The sequence below is a fragment of the Lynx canadensis genome, chromosome B2 (assembly GCF_007474595.2).
Source record: "Lynx canadensis isolate LIC74 chromosome B2, mLynCan4.pri.v2, whole genome shotgun sequence".
In the NCBI taxonomy this organism is placed as follows: domain Eukaryota; kingdom Metazoa; phylum Chordata; class Mammalia; order Carnivora; family Felidae; genus Lynx; species Lynx canadensis.
In genome coordinates, this window is record NC_044307.1 from 57,566,584 (window position 1) to 57,589,846 (window position 23,263).

General features: G+C 38.7%; 1 protein-coding gene across 1 annotated transcript in view; it reads right to left on the reverse strand.

Annotated features, from left to right (window-relative positions):
* The window catches only part of LGSN (lengsin, lens protein with glutamine synthetase domain), a 53,838-nt gene extending 39,272 nt beyond the window's left edge, over nucleotides 1–14,566 (reverse strand). The window contains exons 1-2 of the mRNA XM_030317085.1: nucleotides 14,530–14,566; nucleotides 11,103–11,278 (exon numbers count right to left, since the gene is read on the reverse strand). Of these exons, the coding sequence (XP_030172945.1) occupies nucleotides 11,103–11,278; nucleotides 14,530–14,566 (213 nt within the window). The remainder of the gene's footprint in view (nucleotides 1–11,102; nucleotides 11,279–14,529) is intronic.
* Nucleotides 14,567–23,263: the final 8,697 nt, after the last annotated feature.

Below are 23,263 nucleotides of genomic sequence, written 5' to 3' on the forward strand. Positions count from 1 at the left end.
AAACTAGTTCAAAACCATTTTAATACAATATTTTCAATCATTATTCATATATTTAGCCAAACTCCATAAAGTTAAATAAAGTCAATCATGAATGTTGGAGCATGAAATCTTAGTTCCAAGGAGCTTGCTATCACATATAATGAGTAAAAAAATTACTCCCAAACAGCCAGAGCCCTATTTAGAGAAAGAAGGGGAGTGTCACAGAAAACATTTTTATAGCACCATTAATTTAACAAATTTGATAGTGAATGTTGTCCAGTCCATGTTTTCTTCTCTTACTAAGGACATCCTTCCAAACACTGGGACAGTGCTTAAAAATTATTGAGAATTCCAAAACCTTTCATTTATGTAGATTATGTCAATCAATATTGACCGTATTTCAAAACAAAATAGTAATGAACAGAGTACACGTTAACACAAATAATATATTTCAAAGAAAAATAACCACATTCTCCAAAACGCAAAAAAGTAATAGAGGCTTGACGCCATTTCATATTTTTGCAACTCTTGTTAGTGTCTAGAAATTGAAAATCACTAGAACCTCACATCTGCTTCTGCATTCTACTGCATCACCACATGCCAGGCAGCCCCTGGACAATTCCACTGTATACTCGTGAGAGAATAAGAGTGAAAAAGGCAAATAGCATCTTATTATGGAAATAATTTTGATGTCATAATCTCCTCACAGGGTGTGGGGATCCCTGGGTCCCTGGACCACACCTAGAACTGCTACTGCAGTGGGGAAGAGCCAGCAGATTAAAGACCCGAGTTCCAGATGAAGCCTTGAAGGCACATCACTTAATTTTCTAGATCTTGGTTCCTTTGCAAAATGAGGATTGGGGTAAGATGATCTCTCAGGTTCTTCCCAACTCTAATATTCTGTAATTCTGTAAAATATTAAAGAACAGGAGACACACTCATGGTCCCCTACACTTATTTATGCTCCTTGTGGCGTATTCCAAGTTTAATGTAACCTCTTCACGTCCATGCTGTAATTGTCATAATAGGAAACTGATCTTAGAAATTAACTCCAACTGGAGTTGAAGCCTGCGTGGCTCAGTCAGTTAAGCATCCCAGTTTGGCTCAGGTCATGATCTCGCGGATCATAGGTTCGAGCCCAGTGTCAGCCTCTGTACTGACGGCTCAGGGCCTGAAGCCTGCTTCAGATTCTGTGTCCCCCTCTCTCTGTCCCTTCCCCACTCACACTCTGTCTCTCTCAAAATTAAATAAACGTTAAAAAAATTAAAATAAAACAAGGAAATTAATTCCAACTAAGCACCTAGCATGACTAGGCCAGGGAAGAACTGTAAAATTTCTATGTGTAGAGTTATCTGACATAATAAATTAAATAAAATAAAAATAAAGCTATGGCGTTTCTAAGGGCAAAATGGGATTTGAAATAAATAAAGGACATTTTTGGAAAAACTGGTGAAATACAAATACATTCTCTAATTAGTAGTACTGTGCCAAGATTAATTTCTTAGTTTTCTTAGTTTTGGTAAATGTTCTGTGGTTATGTAAGATGCAAACATAAGAGGAAGCTTGAAAAAGAGCATACTAGGACTCTGTACTATTTTTGGAACTCTTCTGTAAGTTTAAATCATCTCAAAACATAAGGTGGCATCGAGGGCACTGTTATATCACTGTGACAGAGCTGATGGGGAGAGGGGCAGAGCCGCCCTTCAGATCCCTCCATAGCAACTCTGCTCCTCAGGCCCTCGCTGTCTCCTAATCATTTTTTAAGAACCCAAAAGATTTTGAAGGGAAATAGCCCAGATATCTCAGAACATGATTCAAGATCCCATATAGGAATTTAATTTTTAGAAAACTGATTAAAACTGGGAAATTTATTTTTATAATGTTTATTTATTTTGAGAGGGGGGAGGGGTAGAGGGAGAGGGAGAAAGAGAATCCACACTCAGTGTGGAGCCTGCCGAGGGGCTGATTTCGGGACCCTGAGGTCATGACCTGAGCTGAAATCAAGAGTCAGATACTTAACACACTGAGCCACAGAGGCACCTGAAAACTGGGACATTTAAATGTTATTATCAGTGAATGTTGAAAGTACAGCTATTCAATTTGCTACTTGCTTTATCAGTTCAATTAGATGAATAGTGAACATTGTTTACTCATAGCCCTTATGGATACTGGTGCTATTTTGTGTTGTTTACTGCCTAAAATCTAAAACCCTTCCTGCGTTTGGGGGAGAAAAGTACCTATGTTGAGAGTCTTGGTGGAAGCAATAGTCAGCTCTCACTACAGAGGGTGAAAATATCAGATTCTCACATTTCTACCCCTACAATTAACATGTATGCACCTCATCTAAGAAAAGATATTTGTCCTCTGCCCAGCCAGTCAGGCAGAGCTACCAGGATTCTCAATCCAAAGCTCAGAGTCCAAGGCTCTAAGGGAAACTCTTCCAGATGGAATCACATCTGAAGAGCCATAAGAATACCTGGTGGGTCTGAATGTATTAAGAAGAGGTTTAGACCATTGATTGAGAGTTTAGGGTCAAACTGATAGTTCATAGAGACATAAGCAAATGAAGAAAATAAACTGTAATTAATCCCTAGGAAAACAAAGAGTTGAAGTAAAGGAAGAATGATCATAGTATAATATTTGGCTGAGCCATCCACAACATTTATATTCATGATAATATAAACACACAAAATACTGTAAACTTAACAATGTGATTAGATTAGAAAGACAGAAGACTGGAAATACGTACTACTATCAATATTGATTCAAGTCCTTGTGTCTTTATCAGAACCCGCTATTGTCCTCTGTGGCACTGGTTCGTAGGGAACCCAACCATCATCCATAACTTGACTTCTATGAGAAAATATATTCCAAATCCTAATCAAGAAACTTACAAATGAACTTTTGGAACAGACACCATTATCCCACAAAAATAAAGACACCCCTTTAAAGAATCATTACATTAGCAGTAGAGAGATAAAACCTAGGCTCAGAAATATATGTCTTGGGCTTGAGGATTCTTTCTTTTCTCTTTAACATGTTTTAGTAAGGTGGTTTCTTTTTTATTTCTTCTTTTTTTCACTTTTTTGTAAACTTTAAATTTATTTCTTAAATGTGTAATCAATAGTCTTCTATCTGTGACAGATAGAATAGGGTTCATCTAGAGATAACAGGAAACCCAAAATAAGAGAGGCACAAACAAAATAGAATTGTATATTCCTCCAAAAATAAGATTTAAAGATAGGCAAGCCGGCACTTGTAGTGTCATGGATCCCTGTCCCCTGTATCTTATTTCTCTGCCAACTACAGGCATGGCTTTTTCCACATGGGCCAAGACTGTTTTTTTTTTTTTAATTTTTTTTCAACGTTTTTTTTTTTTTTAATTTATTTTTGGGACAGAGAGAGACAGAGCATGAACAGGGGAGGGGCAGAGAGAGAGGGAGGCACAGAATCGGAAACAGGCTCCAGGCTCCGAGCCATCAGCCCAGAGCCTGTCGCGGGGCTCGAACTCACAGACCGCGAGATCGTGACCTGGCTGAAGTCAGACGCTTAACCGACTGCGCCACCCAGGCGCCCCAAGACTGTTTTAAGATAGCAGATAGGTGAGCCTGGGTGGCTCAGTCCATCAAGGGTCTGACTTCAGCTCAGGTCATGATTTCAGGGTTGGCTAGTTCGAGCCCGGTGCCGGGCTCTGTACTGACAGCTCAGAGCCTGGAGCCTGCTTCGGATTCCGTCTCCCTCTCTCTCTGCCCCTCCCCTGCTCTCTCTCTCTCTCTCTCTCTCTTAAAAATAAATAACCATAAAAAAAAAAAGATATCAGATATTGTGCTTGTTTCAACCAGCAGGAAGGGTGAAAGGCAAAGGTGCCTATGCCTTTTACTTTGAGATCACAGTACAACCTTCATGCTTCCAGCCCATTGCCCATCAATCTGGAATTAATCACATAGCCACCCTACTGGAAGGGACACCGGAAAGTATGGTCTTTACTGTGGGCAGCCATATTCTGAGCTGGAAATCATGGGTTCTATAACGAAAGTAGCAGAGAAGAATGGACCAACTTGCAATCTCTGGCCCCACTTCAATTTCCAGAACTAAATGGTATGTTTCTGAATTCCATATTACAGTATGTGACCTATTTGTTGATTCTTACACTAATTCTGCACTGTTTTACTTACAACAAATTTAAAGTATACTTTAGATATGCAGTGGGGCTACAGAGAGGGAGGGAGGCAAACCATAAGAGACTCTTAAATACAGAGAACAAACTAAGGGTGGATGGGGGCATGGGGGAAAGGGAAAATGGGTGATGGGCTTTGAGGAGGGCACTTATTGGGATGAGAACTGGGTGTTGCATGGAAGCCAATGTGACAATAAATTATATTAAATAAAACATATGCAGCAGGGAAAATCTTCCTTCATTGTTCCCTTTTCAAAATTTTAATAGTTGTGTGCATTTTCCATTACAGATGAATTACAAGACCAAAACAAACAAGAAAAAAAATCCATTTGATACTTTGGATTCACATCAATTGTAGAATATTTGGGGAAAATTGACATATTTATTCACAGTGTTGTTATTACAATGACATGATTATTTATTTAGGTCTTTTTTGTGTTCTTTAGTTAAGTTGTAAGGTTTTGATTATTTTCTCAAATGTGCAACTTAAAGTCCATTTTTCTCTGCTTCCATTTATTTTGTAATCTGTCATTTTTCCATAAGTTCATTCACTTCATCCATTCATAAGTTAATTCATTTTTTTTTCCAAATCACTTATTTCAGTATGTTCTAAAAGGGATCTCTAAGGTAAGGTACTATTTTTCACAGCTGATGATGACATACATGCTTTATGAAATAAAATTAAATAATTAATGCCAAAGTCCTTTGAAAATTCAGAAAAGTTGCCAAGTAAATATCTGTTCTGTTCTTATTTTTAATTAATCATAACTGGAACTGTGCAAGCTGAATCGCAGAATGACTAATCATGTTTGTGAAGCCTGCTTAAATAAATGGTAACTCATTTAAAATCCAAAATAGGGGCGCCTGGGTGGCGCCGTCGGTTAAGCGTCGGACTTCAGCCAGGTCACGATCTCGCGGTCCGTGAGTTCCAGCCCCGCGTCGGGCTCTGGGCTGATGGCTCAGAGCCTGGAGCCTGTTTCCGATTCTGTGTCTCCCTCTCTCTCTTCCCCTCCCCCGTTCATGCTCTGTCTCTCTCTGTCCCAAAAATAAAAATAAACGTTGAAAAAAAAAATTTTTTTTAAATAAATAAATACAATCCAAAATAATCGCTGAGTCATGCATGACTCATATAACAGAGTCCACTAGTCAAGGAATGACTTGTAAAGAAATATTACTAATATTAAAAAACAGTAAATTCTGTGAATGAGATAATAAGGTAGAAGACTAAGTCTCTCTCTAGCTCTTGTAAGTTTTCTTAAATTTCAACAGAAAAACATTTTTATCCAGTATATCAAAAACATTTATTTATAATAATTGAAAACACAAATGAGTTGAACATTCAATATTAGGTAGGCATTTGAAGAATATAGTCTAACTGAGAAACCACAGCTCTGGAGTCAATGACATTGAAAAATAGTTGCCACAAAAGAACAGACTATCACCCTGAACTGCCAAACATGTGGAAATGTAATTAAGCACTCACAATGAAGATCTATGAATTCTCTTTTTTTTTTTAAGTTTATTTTTATTTATTTTAAGAGAGAGCACAATCAGGGGAGGGGTAAAAAGAGAAGGAGACAGAATCCCAAGCAGGCTCCATGCTGTTAGTGCAGAGCCTGATGTGGAGCTGGAACTCAAGAACTATGAGATCATGATCTGTGCTGGAAGTCAAGAATCCGACACTTAACCAACTGAGCCAGCCAGGCGTCCCAGAAGATCTATGAATTCTTGACCCACTCTGGTTTCTATTTTTATTTTGAGTTAATGACTCAACAACCATTAGGCAACATAAAATCTCTACAAGGTACTGCCACGTGTTTTAGAGAGACAAAGATGAACCAAATCCAGATCTGGCCTGGAAGAATTCTCCATTCAGTAGGAGCAATTATTCCTTACAGTTTGTTACTTACCCTAACCCAAGTTGGAGCCCTCGCCACACTAGAGATATAAACTTCAAAAAAATAAAACAAAAGCATTCAAAGGAGAAAAGGTTAATGCAAAGCTCTTTGAAGGAGTTAGCATTGGAATGCTGCCTTGAAACAACATTTAAGATTTGTAAAGATTAGGGCAAGGAAAAGAGGGAGAAGTCAAAGCACTGAGCTTGCCGTATACTGGACACACAGGGTGAATTCTCGATTTAATGATGCGTGAAGGAAAGTAGAGAGAAACAGGTGACACAGATCTTGATTTTCAGTGCCCTTACTTACAATGAGGGACCTTCAAAGTGTGGGTTGTTTTATTATCAATTTAAGCAAGATTCACTGAGGGTCCTATTTTGTAATGTGAATTTATGGGAGTATTACAAGCCAAATTAGAAAATGTTTGTAGCTGCACAGATGACAAGCATGGTCAGTAAAATTCTAAAAAGACCCTCAAAATTCCCAGCCCTTGATATATGCACACCTTCTCCCAGTTATTCAGCAAAATATTAATCGAGGTGTTGCTGTGAATGGATTTGGGGATGTAATTAAGGTCCCAAATCAACTGACCTTAACAGACAAAGAAATCAGGGGTGCCTGGGTGGCTCAGTCAGTTGAGGGACCGACTTTGGCTCAGGTCATGATCTCGTGGTTTGTGGTTTCAGGCCCCGCGTCAGGCTCTGTGCTGAGAGCTCGGAGCCTGGAGCCTGCTTCCGATTCTGTGTCTCCCTCTCTCTACGCTCCTCCCCTGCTCACACTCTGTCACCCTCTCAAGAATAAATAAAGATTAAAAAAATTAAAAATTTTAAAAATTTAAAAAGACAAATCATCCAGGAATACCTGACCTAATCACAAGTCCCTTCAATATATGTGTGTCTCGAGGCCAGAGACAGGGAAGTTAGAAAGAGCCAAAGCATGAGAGGAGCTCAACAAGGGAAAATGTTTCCATTACTGGCTTTGAAGACGGAGGAGGCTCTTTATGGCAAGGAAGGTCAGTGACCTCTTGGAGCTAAAATTGGCTCCTGGTCAACAGCCGGCAAGAAAATGGGGACTTCAGTCTCACAACAAAAGGAACTGAATTCTGTCCACAATTTGAATAAGTTCGGAAGTGGCTCATTCCCTAGAGTCTCCACACAAAAACTCAGCCTGGCCAATACCTTGCTTTCAGCCTTGTGATACCTTCAGCCTAAAATTCACTCACCTCATGCCAAGACGTCTGACCTACAGAAGTGGTGATATCACATATTTGTGTTATTTTAAGCCTCTAAGTTTGTGGTAATTTGCTAGCAGCAATAGAAATAGCACAAGTAATGAAATATAGTAATTTCTACCATTTTAAAAGATCTGCTCTTTAACCAAACCAAGTATTCAGCACATACTTAGGGAAGGCAGTGTTTACGGACCTGCTTGTCCAGGTCAGCTTCATAGGACAAGAATACATTTCAGTAAATTTCAGTTGTTAGTTACAGACTTGCCCAAAGATTTGGAGGTGAATTACGTGATTTTTGCAAATACTTTAAAATTAAGTACTCAACAAGCAAAAGTTGAAAAGGTGTTGAGTACCTATCTTGTAAATTAATTAAACCTACTTATAACAAATAATAAGTGAATAAGCTCAGGAGTTAAGAGAATTGGATTTGTAGTTATTTGGGCCATGCAGTATTCAACGGGTACCTTGATTTTTTCCAGTCTTACTTCCTTTATCTGTAATATGGAAACAATTACTGTACTAATTACTCTACAGTATTGTTACTAGGACCAAATTTACTAAAATATACAAAAAAAATACATACTGTAAAACAGTTCACAGATTTTAATTAAGATTATTACTAGGTCTAGAATAGTTATTTGTCTATAAGCCACAGATTATCTTAGTGCATTTAAATTAGCCTGAAATAGGGTTGAGAAGATTTAAAATTTTTCACTTTATTTCCAGTTTGAATCAACATCCTACTTAAAATAGTGCTACACGCACCTACTACAAAGTAGTAGGAACTACAAAGTAGACATTGGTTAGTAGAAGAATTGGTATTTTATCCTAATAAAAAGAATGGACAATCACTGACATCTAAATATATTTACAGGAGGGGGAAAGCAGATATTTGCCTTATAAATATCTTCGATTTGAATCTTAAAACTAACAGCAATCCAGTAATCTTAACTCCTTTGAATTCTATGTCTCCCAATCTCTCTCTCTCTCTGCCCCTGCCCTACTCATGCTCCCTGTCTCTCTCTCTCTCTCTCTCTCTCTCTCTCTCTCTCTCTCTCAAAAATAAATAAACATTTAAAAGATCAAAAAATAATAATAAATAAATAAATAAAATGGGGTTTCAATTACACATACTATATATCTTTTCGAACCTAAAAATTATTTCAATATATTGCGGAAGATTTAAGGAAAATTAGGCCACTTCCTCCAGATTTCCTAGTATATCAGTGGAAGAATTTCTTGTGATAACTTTGTAGAGTACTTAACAGTAAGTGATTAAATAAACAATTTTAAAAGAAGAAGGAATTGAGATAAAAATGGTCTTTGCAGAAAGAGAAATGCAGTTAGAGGAAAGAGTATGGTTATATAAAGTGAATTATACTAGTATATTTCCAGGCAAACAGTAGGTGGCAACATCACCACAGTCTTGTTTTGGAAATGATTGTATAACACGGAGATAAAACAGGCTAATGATTCATGAAATATGGGACTTTCCAAAACTCATGTATTAAGAGGGATGTTTATGCATGAACATATTCTTTGTTTTTATTCTTTCTATTTTAGAATATCATGCTGCTGCCTTATCAGAAGGACTTCACTGAGATCATTAATCTTAATGTTTTCTTTGTGAGGCATATTAGATTGTTCATCTAAATAAAGGGATAGAATATTTTTTTCCTCCCATGAGTTGGCCAGATGAGATGGTAGAATTAGATAAGAGTGAGGATTAATGGAAGCATGGACTCTTTATTTTATGTTTTAAAAAAAAAAAAGCCATAGCGTCACCTCAGTAACTAGAGTTTGCAGCAAGTTGCTGCAGGAGGCACATCTAGTGGTCAAGGGAAGGCGGAAGCTGCATCAAGTTTCCTTTTCTCTTTACTCTCTGGGTAACACTGAAGGTTGAAGACCTGTGACCCTGTGTGCGGTTCTCACAGACAAGTTTCCAAACCTCAGAAGCCATTTTAGGAGATAAATGGTGGAAGTCACTGTGGCCTTTGACGCCTGGGGTTATTTTTATTTTCCAGAATGATGAGATTTGTTACTGAATGTTTTCCTGGTGGACAATGAAAATGCAGCTCTTGAAGGTGAGCAGAAGGCGCTGCTTTGCATCAGCAGAGGTCAGTGACAGCAAAGGGGAAGGGAAATGGAGCAATCCTGCCAGAACTTGCTGTCACTTTCTTTGAGTTGCACAACAGGCAAGAGGCTGACAACACATAGGATATCCTAATCCTAAGTACCCTACAGAGTCTCCTGGGCAGACGGTGTCTCCATCTTGGTCATAGCCCCTTCCTGGACATCCTCAGAGATATTTAAGACTCTCCCTACCAGAGAATCAATTCCTACAACAGAGTATTTTTTAGGGAACCATAATAGAATATGAAGTAAAGTTTTTTCCTCTATACTCCTCTACAGTTATTGACATTTTTTCCTACCTCTCCAATCCTGGACCTGGATTTATAAGATAAGAAAGACTAAATAGTAGCAAAGAAAAGAATAGGAAAAAATAAAATTTCTTATCCCTACACTTGGCAAATATTTATTGAGTGCCAGGGACTGTTCTAAGTATGTGGGGTACGTAATAAACAAAATACACCATGCCTCTTTCCTCATGGAACTTGGAATCTGCCAGGGGCAGACAGAAGTTAAATAAATGGTAAATGTTGAGTGGTATATTCATTTCCTAGAGCTGCTACAACAACATGCTACAAGTAATATGAGTTAAAACAACAGAAATCTATTGTCTCACAGTTCTGGAGAATAGAAATCCAAAATCAAGTTATCTGTAGGGCCATGTCTCTCTGCAATCTTCTTTGCCGTTTCCCTAGCTTTTGGTGGTTGTCCATTGATCTTTGTCGTTCCTTGGCTTGTAGATACATCACTTCCATTCTCTGTGTTCACATGGTACTCTCCTCATGTCTCTTCATACACCCTTCTTCCCATATATGTCTATGTCTATGCCCAAATGTCCCCTTTTTATAAGGACACTAGTCATATTGGACTAAGACCCACCTAAACAACCTCATTTTAACTTGGCTACATCTACAAAGACCCCATATATAAATAAGGTCACAGTGTGAGGTGTTGGGAGTTAGTGCCTCAGCACACCTGTTGGTGGGGACACAATTCAACTCATAACCTATACAGTGAAAAAAAAAAAAAAAAAGAAACAGAACAAAATAAATTGAAGGTGGCAAAGGTGGGGGGAAGGCATGTTTAGATAAGGTGGTCACAGAAAATGACATTTGAATAAAATGAGATTTGAACAAAGAATTGAGAAATCGGAGCATGCAGGTAAATGAAAGAAGAGATATCTGCTCCTGAAAATAAGAACTTTAAGTGACCCTCGTCTTCGTTCTTTAAAAGATTTTCACGATTGTAAAAGAAATATTAAAACCACAAATCATTCTTTTTAACTCTGAACAAGTTGATGTTTTTCAGTTAACTTATCTTTAGCAAGAATAGTGGGGATACTGATTGATTGTAAACTTAAATTATTATTCTTTAAACAGATATTTATTTTACCCTAAATATTCATTTTACACATTTCTTGTGCCTGGGGACAAAGCAGTAAATAAAATTGTACAACTCTTTGCCTTCAATGAGTTTACATTTCAATAAAAGCAAAACTGAATTTGACTTTTCACCCTCCCTCCACCACTGGTTTGGAATTTGAAGAAAACTGCCCTATGAGAATAAAGTGCATCTTTGTGGAAATCAACAGTCGTAAGAGCTCATTGGAACCCATAAAAGTTATCTGGTCCAAGTATTCATCTGATAGTGAATCTTTTATAAGACTGTCCTTAATTTAGGCACTAACTTGTGTGTCAACACCTTTAACAACATTCACAAAACCTCCAACTTCACCATCTACTAGAATTTCTCTGGCCCTCACTCCCTCTACTCCAACGATGCAGTATTGCTGCTTTTCCTGGAAAACACCAGGCACTACACTTGCTGTTCTCCAGATACATTCTTGGCTGGCTGCTTCAGCTCCTTCAAATATTTATGAAAATGTCACCTTCTCATGGGCACCATGTTCCCACCTCAGTGTCCTTATTCCCTTTCTTTGCATTATTTTTCTCCAAATCTCATAGCGTCACCTCTTTTTTTTTTAACTCATTTATTTTGTTTATTGTCTGTTTCCTACTGTTGGAATGTAAAATTCATAAAAGCAGAAATTTGTATCTTTTTTATTTACTGCAGTGTCCTCTAGAGTGAGAAGCATGCCTTGCACAGAATAACTGCAAAATGAATGTTTGAAGAATGATCATTTAAACTCACAATTAGCAGCCCCTCTATTTGTGCTAAGGGAGTGTTGACAGCTTGTCCCAGGTGGGCCACATCTGAATTAACACAGAGCACTATCTTTAATTATAGTTGTGGGAAATTCAAATACATTCCCTCAATTTGGTGTTGCTCATATTTGTCTTCATAAAAGGCAAGGATGTGTCTTTAAATCTCAATAAGGAATGGAAGCTCAGCTCAAGTACACTATTTTATACTGAACGAATTCATACACGGATAAAACTTGGAGAGGTTGGCTCAGGGAGTTCCACCAGTAATTTCACCAAACATCCAGCATGATCTGTAGATGGAATAAGTCGTGTGACTTGCACACATACGTGCTGCTTCTTAAAATGTAAATAGAGGTCCATTACGATTAGTAAGTACATATGGGAGAAACAATTTGGCATTAGCTTGGCCATATTCATATGTAGATATATGTTACATAAGAAGTGGAAATGATGCTAGGTGACTTAAAATTTATTCTGATAAGGAAAAGACTCCCAGAGTAAAAGAATGTAGTTCACATCAGGCTGCTTAGGGTTATAAGCAGAGCAGTGGATTCTTGACCCTATTTGCAAACTAGAATCACCTGGGAAGATTTGCAAGCACGGATGCCTAATCCTCACCCCTAGACATTCTGTTTTAAATAGTGAAGGGTAGGACCAAGTGTTTTCTTACGCTTCCAAGGTGATTCTAATGTGCAGGTAGAGTCAATGCAGTAAAGAACTATTCTCTGGGAGATGACCAAGGAAATTGTTAGACTTGTATATCGAGTTTACAGAATTGTTCCCAGAAGCACACTGTACTAATAGGAATAGCGTCTTCAAAAAGGGTCAAGAAAAAGAGGCAAAGGCCACATTTCTCTTCGAGGTATTTACAACAAGGAGATTTATAGGCATTATCATTTATGATAGTGGAAATACAATAATTTCAGTTTATGATAAACATATTTGAACTGTTTGTGACATTCCCTCAAGTAAGAAATCGCATTGCAAAGTTGGATCAAACTGCTGTGAGTGCCCTAAGGTAGATCCCAGAAGAGAGTAACAAGGTTTACTTGCATGGTGTCCCAGGCACAGGCATAGAAGTCAAACCAACCTGGGTTTAATGCCCAATTCTGTCGTTTAGCAGGTGTGAACATTCAGAGTTTAACTTCTTTGTCTACCAAATAAAGATAACAAAACCTGCCTCAGAAAGACTTGTGAATAGGCCATGTGACCAGTAGAGTCTCCAAGGGTCCCACACTCAGATGGGCCTTTTGTTTGCAATTTTATTGCTTTGTGGTCACTGTCTTGAACCTTTTGATAATTTTGTCTTTGATTTTGACTTTGGTAAACGAAGTCTTATGGAACAACAGAGTAGCCACTAGAGCCCTGGCGGTGGGATCACATAGGGCCCTACCTACCCATCTCTCCAGGAAGAGTTCTCAAGGATGCTCTCCTCACCCACGAGCAACCACTGTGGCCTCCCACCCGCACCTGAGCCTGGGAATGGCTTGGATTCAGATGTAAATGCCTTGCCTGCCAAGTCACAGGGCAGGGCCCTGAGCTCCTCTGAGGGTCTACACTTGCCCTGCAAGTAACTCCATGCCAGGGGGAGCAAGTTTCCAAATAGCTTTGACAGGTAGAGAAAGAAACCTTGGAAAAGAAGAAAAAGTGTTTTCCTTGCTTTTTTTTTTTTAACTTTTTTTAATGTTCATTTATTTTTTAAGAGAGAAAAAGTGCAACAGGGGAGGGCAGAGAGAGAGGAAGACACAGAATCCAAAGCAGGTTCCAGGTTCCAAGCTGTCAGCACAGAGCCCGACGTGGGGCTTGGACTCACAAACCATGAGATCATGACCTGAGCTGAAGTCGGATGCTTAACCGACTGAGCCACCCAGGTGCCCCTGTTTTTCTTGCTTTTTGAACAAGAAGCCCACGTTTCCATTTCGCATTGGGCCCTACAAATAATATAGCTGCCCCTACTTGTGAGACATAGATTTTTATCATACATAGCTCTTGTGCATACATCAGAAAGAAAACATGAGGCAAATATACTGGCTCTGTCAGAGTGGAAAGCCTAGCAAACTTCTCCTTGTTGGTTGTCCTCATCCTTGTCAACGTGTTGTTCCCTTTCTACGATGCACGTTGTTAACTATTGGTGGGCATGTCTCTAAGATTTTTCTAAGAGCTTAGAGCATAATCTAGAACATATTTTGGATGTTTTTCTCCTAATAATTTCTATTTTCTAGGTGCTTTGCAACAGGACTAAGGTGGGTCCCTGCCACAGCAATTAAACTCATAGGACTTCATCATGCAAGAACTAAACATCTCTAAACCACTGGACCACAAGATTTGCTTTGTAAATCAATGAAAATGACATTTTCCTCTAGGGAGACTTACATCAGAATAATAAGAAGTTTCTGCTCTGCAAATAATTTGAGACTTTGAGCTACCTTAACTTCTTTTTTAGAAATAGGACATAGATGAAAAATCAATACAATCTTCTTTAGAGCCATCTGGTGTTGATTTTGCTGCTGTACCTCCTGAGAACTCAAAAGAGCCAAGAAGAGAAGGAAGTAATTGTTCTCTGTTCACTGCAGCTGCCAAAGTAGTCACCAACATTTTTTTTTCCTACATGCACCTATAAATGAGAACCAGCACCCAAAACAATACATGTTTTATGAGTCTAAAGACATATTAGCCAAATGTGGAATTATTTGGATTGCTGAGACAATGCTAATGACACTTAGTCTTATTAAGCCTTATAATTGGGCAAGGTAATTTCTCGTGTCCAGGGTGGTAGGGGTAGGAGAAAAGTAGAGGCCCTGAGAGTAGTGTGGTTAAAGTACTGCTTATTCCTAGTTCATATTTTTACAGCACCAAACACATCTTCCCCTTAGTCTTTCCTTTGCCGAATAAATACAGTATTCCCAAATGTCTTCATTTTCAGGATGAAGCCCTTTAATCTATGCTTACGGTCATTGATGTCTGGAGGATCCTCTCCAACCTGCATCTTCCTTGAGTTGTTGACTTTAGGAATTATGTGTACATAACTCATACAGATGATGAGGCAATTTTGTGACTGAAAGTCTCTGATTATGCTACTACTCCTGTTACATTTATCATGCAAAAGAGATACTGTGAATAAGAGTCCTCTGTTATGTCTCACTTCATCTTGAGAACCAAATGAGGTGAATATTGTATCCTTATTTTGCCCAGAGGTTAAGTGACTTCCCTAAAGTCACACATTAAATATAAATAGCGCTGAAGGGATTTGAACCCAAGCAGTCCAGATCCCATGGTCTCTCCCCACAATGTATGATTCCTTATTCCACAGACTCTACTTTGTACCAGTTTATCTGGCCCATATTCCCTTGCTGCTTTCTAATTATGCTTGAATTTTCTGTGTATTGTCTTTCTGACCATTGATATACTTCTCAAAGGCAGGGAAGAAGCTTTCTCTTTCTGTTTTACTTACCCAAAGGGCTTACTACTAAAGGCAGACCACAGAGCATTTCTGAGAAACACCCTTGGGGTTCTCAGCAGACAGCAATGCAAATAACAAACACCCAAGAGTACTATTTGAGACCGAAGAAACATCAAAAATATTCCCCACCCTCACTTCTCTTAATCAATACTTTCTATTTATTCAGGCCCAAGTTTATGAAGGGTGAAGATTGTCTTGATGAAGAGCAAGCCCTCTGGCTACTAATGCCGACATCTAGAAAAATCACAATGCTTGGATTCAATATTCTGCACTATAACTCCCTAATAGACCCAAGCAAATGGCAAAGGATACACTCAGCCTTTTCTGAGCTTCTAAAAAACATTCATCCATCGCATTTCTCTTTAATTTCTTTTCTAATTATCTGACTGCCTTTTACTTGAGCCCAGTAGAATTGTAAATATGAGAAAGGAAAATTAGCAAATAGGCTTAAAATGAAGAGGAAAGTGGGAGATTGGTATTTTATTTGCATCAGGTCATCCACTCTCCACGTCTGAATCAGTTTGCTAGCTGGAATAAGATTTCTCAGTGAATAACTTTCATTAAAACATACAGGGTGCATATTAACAATGGTATACATTCACAAATGGCCATTATTTTTACCCTAACATCACGCAGCAGAAAGAAGTGTTCCTGTTGCCAAACCCAGAAGAAAACAGAAACAAAAGAAAAACATACTATGTAGGGTGCCTGCCTTCAGCTTTTCTAATCTGGGATAGACTGCTTCCATTTTAACAAAATCACTGGGATTGCAAGGGCTACTTCAAAACGAAGCAGACACATATGCACTGATCCTCTTTGACATTACAGCAATCAAATTTTAGACTAATTTTCCTCTCACATAGAAGCTAAATACTGCTAAGGGAACAGCCTGTCTTCATCTGGCTTATAGTAAACATTTGCCACTTGGTATTCAGGAGCCAGTTGGATTTTTTTAATCTTTGGCAATAGACACTAGCAGATCTTTGATAAACTATGGCAAGCCAACAGGGAGAGAGCAGCGTCAGGACGGATGCAATAGTCCCAGCAATCGAGCAGGCAGTAGGGCAGAGATGGATAACCATCATCTGTGTGCCCCGAAGGCAAGTGTTCAGCAGTCTTACGATTGCTGCTAAGCTGCCTCCCTCACTCTGCTTTTTGCCCTAGCTCTCTGAACTCAGCCTGGGTGCGTTTGTTCATGCAATCATTCATTCAACAAATATTTATTGAGAACTCACCATGTGGCCAGAACTATTCTTCCTGTTGGGAATATAATAATGGTCAAGAAATATACGGTTAGATATGGAACATAAGAATAACTAAGCAATGGCTGCCTGTGTGGCCCAGTCATTAAACACCTGACTTTGGCCCAGGTCATGATCTCATGGTTCATGAATTTGAGCCCCACATCAGGCGAGCTCCAGGCCCACTTGATGTGAGCTTGAGCCCCACTTTAGGTAAAACACAAGCCCTGATTTGGGTGAGCCCCACTTCTCTCTCTCCCTCTCTGTTTCACTCTCTCTGCCCGTCATGGGATTCTCTCTTTCTCTCTGCACATTGCTCACTTGAGGCCTCTCTCTCAAAGAAAAGAAAAAAAAAAGAATAAGCAAGGAATTACTTCATTGTGTGATAAGCAGAAAGGAAATTTAAGTTGCTATAGAAAGGGCATCTACTGCAGACTTGAAAGATCAAAAAAAGTTTCCTGCAGGAGGTGATGTCCTGATTGAGAAAAAGAGGATGAAAATTTAGACAAATGAGGAAGAACTGGAAAAGCAACCTAGAAATGGAACATTTCAGAGGTAGGCAGGTTCAGGGAACTTGAAATTCAGTCTGGCTGCAGCTATGAGTGTAAGAAAGATAGCAAAAAATGAAATGAGAAGGGTAGGCAAGATATGTGTATTAGCCTGAATTATCCAGGTTACACTCAAGTAACAAATAAATACCAAAATATCAGTGATTTGACACAATGATAGTCAGGCCTCATGAGAGATATGTATGCAGTGTAAGTTGGAGGCAGGCTGGGAGTGCTGTGGTCCAGTGCACACAGTCACTTAGGGATGGATCTAGGATGATGGACAGGTCATCATGTGGCTGCAGTACTAGGAATATCTGTCTTTCTTCGTCACCCCAACAGGGAAGGAGACATATGAGTGTCTTTTATATATTTCAGCCTAGAAGAGACACACATCACATACACCCATGGCTCATTGGCTAGCACTGGTTACATGTCTCCTGCCCCAGTGACTGCAAGGAAATAGAGATGTAGGGGAGCAGGTGGAATATTTAATGTGTATTGCTGTCTCTCCGTGTAGACATGGTATGGATGGCTTTGTAAGCCATGTTAAAGTAGTTTGTGCTTCATTCTGAGGGAAAGGAGGAGCCAGTGGACAATTTTAAGATAATTAAAGGATCAGATTCTTATCTCTTTTTGTAACACTGCTGGGGGTTTGCCCCATTGGCCTGCTCACCTCCAATGGGATAGGTGTTGTTCAGAGGAGAAGCCATGGAAGTAATGAGAATGAGAAATGGTGAAGATAAACAGGAGAAAGATTGATTGCCCCCTCCATCCCTCAATTAAAACCACGTGCTTCGGGGCACCTGGGTGGCTCAGTCAGTTGAGCATCCGACTTTGGCTCAGGTCATGATCTCATGGTTCATGGGTTTGAGCCCTGCACTGGGCTCTGTGCTGACAGCTGGAAGCCTGGAGCCTGCTTCCGATTCTATGTTTCCCTCTCTCACTACCCCTCCCCCACTCTCTCTCTCTCTTTCAAAAATAAATAAACATTTAACATTTTTTTAAAAATTAAAAAAACAAAACAAGACATGTGCTTCTTCGAGTGCTGCATACAATGAATGCCTCAATAAAAACTGAGCCCCTACTTACAATGCAGCAGTCCTGGGGAAGATGGACCGATCACACACGGATATGCTTTGGTAAATAGAAGTAAATAAAGGAAGCACCATGAGTCCTGAGCTCTGAACATGAGGAGCAACTACCGTGATTGAAAAGTCCATTCCTTCCCTCTAGACACAAGCCTCAGTAGACATCCAGTGCCATCAGATCACAATGAAAGAAGGGCTTTTAGAAAGCATTCAGAGTTGGTCACAGCCCCTTTGGGGGTGAATATTTGCATATGGGAGGAAAAATAGGAGAGAAAACCCATGGGTAGTTGATGTCATTTCTTTCTTTATCTATATTACCAATAAAATTGCCTCTGTAGTTTTTCTCAATGACTGATATTAAGAGATTTGTGTGATGCAGGTGTGTCAAAGCAGATGACATCAGGTCTCATTTGCGTCCTGTTGTCCAGTGGTCAATATCTAGATGATTAGCAAAACTCCACAAAAGCTTTTTAAAAATACAAACTCCTTAGTCACATACTCATTTTACTGAATCAGATTCTCAGAGTAAGACTCGCGGAGCTGTATTTTTTTTTTTTTTTTTTAATTTGCCAGGCTTGGAAGATGAAATGAAAATGAAGGAGCAATCCGCCATGAAATTATTTTCTATCTAAAGACCAACTATAAATTTTAGTATTTTGCAGTTTTTCACATTATTTAAATGTGGGTATCTCAACTCATTGTTCTAAAAAAAAAAGTTTTCCAAGAACCAGAGACCCGAATCCTACTGTTGAATTTCTGTGTCACATTGCACATTGGTTGGCACCCAGCAGACATCTCAAAAATACAGAATAGAAGGCAATAAAATAAAAAAGAATTGGTATTCTGGATATAGATGAGTCTGCAGATGCATATCACAAGGAAAGAAATAACATTCCTCCCTAGAGCACAAAACTATTTATATGTTCAAGCTGGTCTCTCTTGGTAGAGACGCCACAAGCATTTCCAACCTAAATCTGCCCTGTTTGACAGGCAGAATCTTACATGATTGACTCGAAAGGATTCACTTCCTAGATACATTTTTTTTTAGTCTTCATAGGAAAGTTATGAGGAAGAATTTTTATTTGTCATGTTGTAAGTTGGCCAACAAGGTAGAATTGTGTCACTGTTGCATCAAGATGAAAAACAGTCGTTTGCTTTTTTCCCCTAAATACATGTATGCACTTTATCCTCATTCTACATGTCACAAGTTTTTGTCTTCTATGAGTCTGTTTTTTGCTTTGCATTTCATACAGGTTTGAATACTTTCAGTAACTTTATGTCAACACAGAAACTATTTAGAACTGGACCTCACTCTGCAGAAGGAAAGCATGGGAATTTCTTTTTTCAGTTGAGAACCAAGCAAGTAGCTATTAAAAGTGATTGTTATTGGGGGACACCTGGGTGGCTCAGTCGGTTAAGCATCCGACTTCGGCTCAGGTCATGATCTCATAGTTCGTGAGTTTGAGCCCCACATCGGGCTCTGTGCTAACAGCTCAGAGCCTGGAGTCTGCTTCGAATTCTGTGTCTCCCCCTCTCTCTGCCCTCTCCTGCTCACAACTCTGTCTCTCTGTCTCTCAAAAATAAATAAACATTGAAAAAAAATTTTTGAAGTGATAGTTACTGGGGTGTGTTGGGTGGCTCAGTTGGTTAAGTGTCTGATGTGATCTCAGCTCAGGTCTTTATCTCAGGTCTGTGAGTTCAGGCCCTGGATTGGGCTTGGCACTGGGGGTGAAACCTACCTAAAACAAACAAACAAACAAAAATGTGATGGGTATTAAAACTGCACTAACAGCGAAACTTCCTAACATAAAATTTTATTATTTATTTCCAATCACAAATATATGCCCAATGCTGAAAACCTTAGAAAACATCAAATCAGAAAGGATGAAGTTGAAATCAGTTTTTAGGTCTACTATGGTATATTGGTTCACAATTTGATTCCAATCCCCTGTGGCAATTGGTATGATGAAGAGCTGAAGACTAATATTCATGGAGCTTGGTGTCCCTGTATGCCCTACCTTCCACCAAGCAGATATACCCACACAGCTTGGGAAGACGGAAAAAGGTTGTGTCTACACTTCCACATCTTGCTGTCAAGCACAGTCCTGCTGGCAATATTTTTCTGCCACAGTGGTAAGAGAGATAGCAGTGTCTGTTCCCTGGCTTAGTGGCTACACCATTTTGCTGGTGCAGCTCTCAGCTGAGTTTACCTAGTCCTGGAGCCAATGATCATGGCAGCAGCTTCCAGATCACAACAGAGAAAGTGGCCAACTTGGCAAGTCTAGGACTCATTTCTGGAAGCTCAGTCAAGAACCTGCTTCTCTAGCTCTTCCAATGATTTTGTAAGCACATAATTTTCTGATTAATTTCCTTTCTAGAAAATCTTTTGTCACCTGCAACTGAACCCAAATTGTTTTAATGATAATCTCATCAACCAGAGGCAATCACTATTAACTTTTCATTGTCTCTCTTTATAGTTATATCTGTGTGTGTGCATATATATTTATGTGTGTGTGTATGTGTGTATACATATATATGCATATTTATATTTTTTAATGGAATGGTACAGAATATACTGGGTTTTTAGCCTGAATCTTCCCTTAGCTATAGAACATAAACATTTTCCCTAATCAATATACTCACTTCAACAGCATAATTTTAATAGGTAAAAGTCATCTCTCAATTTATTTAACAAATCTTGTATTTTTGGACCACTATGTTAATGCTCAAATGTCAGTATTATAAGACACTGGCAAATATTCTTGTATGAAGATGATAACATCTTTGGGCTCCTTCAAAATTTTTCTAGGCATGGTAGTGCTAAACCAAAAAGTATGAACATATTAAGTCTTCTGTTACATGTTATCAATATTCTCTTTAGAAAATAACATGTTTCACTCACACCAGCAGAGCAGGTACACATTTCATTAGGTGGAAAAGAGAAGAGTTAACAAATATGTGAACAATATGCTTTCAATCACTCCATGTAAACTGTATATCGGGAAAATTTCTGGAAGGAAACACCCAAAAGGGTGACAGGGATTTTATCAGTGTTGGCACGTTGATAGATGATTAAGTCTTTTTTCTATTTCCTAAAGTTTCTGTAAGATCACTTCTATCATTTAAAATGCATGTACTCAGGATCCACATAAGAGTGAAAACATATGGTATCTGTCTTTCTCTGTATGGTTTATTTCACTTAGCATCACACTCTCCAGTTCCATCCACGTTGCTACAAAGGGCCATATTTCGTTCTTTCTCATTACCATGTAGTACTCCATTGTGTATATAAACCACAATTTCTTTATCCATTCATCAGTTGATGGACATTTAGGCTCTTTCCATAATTTGGCTATTGTTGAGAGTGCTGCTATAAACATTGGGGTACAAGTTTTCACTCTTATGTGGATGCTGAGAAACTTCACAGAAACCCATGGGGGAGGGGAAGGAAAAAAAAAAAAGAGGTTAGAGTGGGAGAGAGCCAAAGCATAAGAGACTCTTAAAAACTGAGAAAAAACTGAGGGTTGATTGGGGGTGGGAGGGAGGGGAGGGTGGGTGATGGGTATTGAGGAGGGCACCTTTTGGGATGAGCACTGGGTGTTGTATGAAAACCAATTTGACAATAAATTTCATATATTGAAAAAAAATAAAACCAAAAAAAATAAAAATAAAAATAAAAAAAATAAAAAAATAAAAAAATAAAATGCATGTACTAACTATAATAAAGCAAGTAAGTTGGCCTTCTTTAAATGTGTGCCCTTTAGTAACTGCAGCAGATGGAAATATGCCATACAGTTGTATGAGAGGGTAAAATAGATGGAGATTATTTGCAACTTAAGAAAAAAAGTTTCTAATGGAAAACAAACAGGTAGATGTGCATCAGTTTAAACTCACTGGTAATCTGTGTGCCAGTGTCCTAGGGAAATAGTTTGGATCAGAGTTTCTGGTAGTAAGTAGGTGGTCACAACACACTATACTGTTCTGGCTAGGAAAATACTCTCCTCTGTTCAAAATGTAACCACTACCCTTAAATTACACTGTTAGGTATTTGACCTTGGCACTGGAAGAAGACATTTATACAAAGACAAACTTTGCTTTCTTCTCTAGACCCCACTCATCTGGGAAATAACTTCTCCAGATAAGTAATATCAAACAAACCAGCTTTTTCTCAGGAAATTCACCCAATGGGAAGGTTTTTCAGTACAACTTTTGATGATATTTGAAATTGTTGTGCCTAAAAAACAAAGGTTACTACAGCTTATCCCATCACCATGGATTTGCGAAGCAACCCATTCACCTGGAAAAATTTTACGTTATGTCAATATATAGCCATGATAACTTTAATTACAGTAAGAAATCATATTAAAATGTAGGTGACTGCATTTTAGTCCATCTTGTCCAAACCTAGACAAGCAAGCAGTGGACCTCAGACATTGCCCCCAGAACACGTCATTATACCTGAAAGCATAAGTGTCATCTAGGGAAACAGAAATATAGCTCTCTGCCATTAATCGAATGTTAACAAAGAGTCACTAAGGGATAATATTGCCTCTTCAATTCCAAAAAAGACGTTTTTCTCTCACTACATGACAGCTTTTAAATATTACATCATATTTTTGCTCTCATGGTGGACCTACCAGCACATATGTTAAATTGTCTGATAACTTAAAAATAAGGGCAATTCCCCAAATGCCACTCTTTTTTTCAATTATTACTATTTCTCTTAATTTTCAAGAAGAAATGGAAAGCATAAAATGAGACCCATGAGTATTTTATTTCCTCTGCAAAATATATTAAATTAGATAGATAAGCACTTTAAAATACATAGAAGGCCATCCACATTGTGGAGAGCTTCATATTTCTAAATACATGCATGTACGATATCTCTTCACTCTAAATACTCACCAGAAATAATAAAACTTTAGTTATCCAAGGGAAATCTGGCTGGCTCAGTCAGAAGAGCATGTAACTTTTGATATTAAAAAAAAACTTTAGTTATCCAAAATTATTTGCACGTATGCACACACGCACACACACACATACACAGTGTATTGGATATGTCTTATACACCCTTTCAGATTCTTCTCAAGTCACCTCTCTTTTATTCCGTCCATGGGTGAAGCAATCAGTGCACATGCCTTCAAACACTTCAGGGCATGTGCCCTTTGAGAGTGCCTTGCCTCAGTCCAGTCCCAGAAACTTCTTGCCTTCTGCCCAGGTGTTCTCCACTGATGCCACTGTGTGGGATGCAACAGAAGCATGCTTTGCATCTATGCATGTGCTATCCAGAAAGGCAAGGCCAATTATTTGACCGACAGCAGGTCAAATAGGACATATTTCACA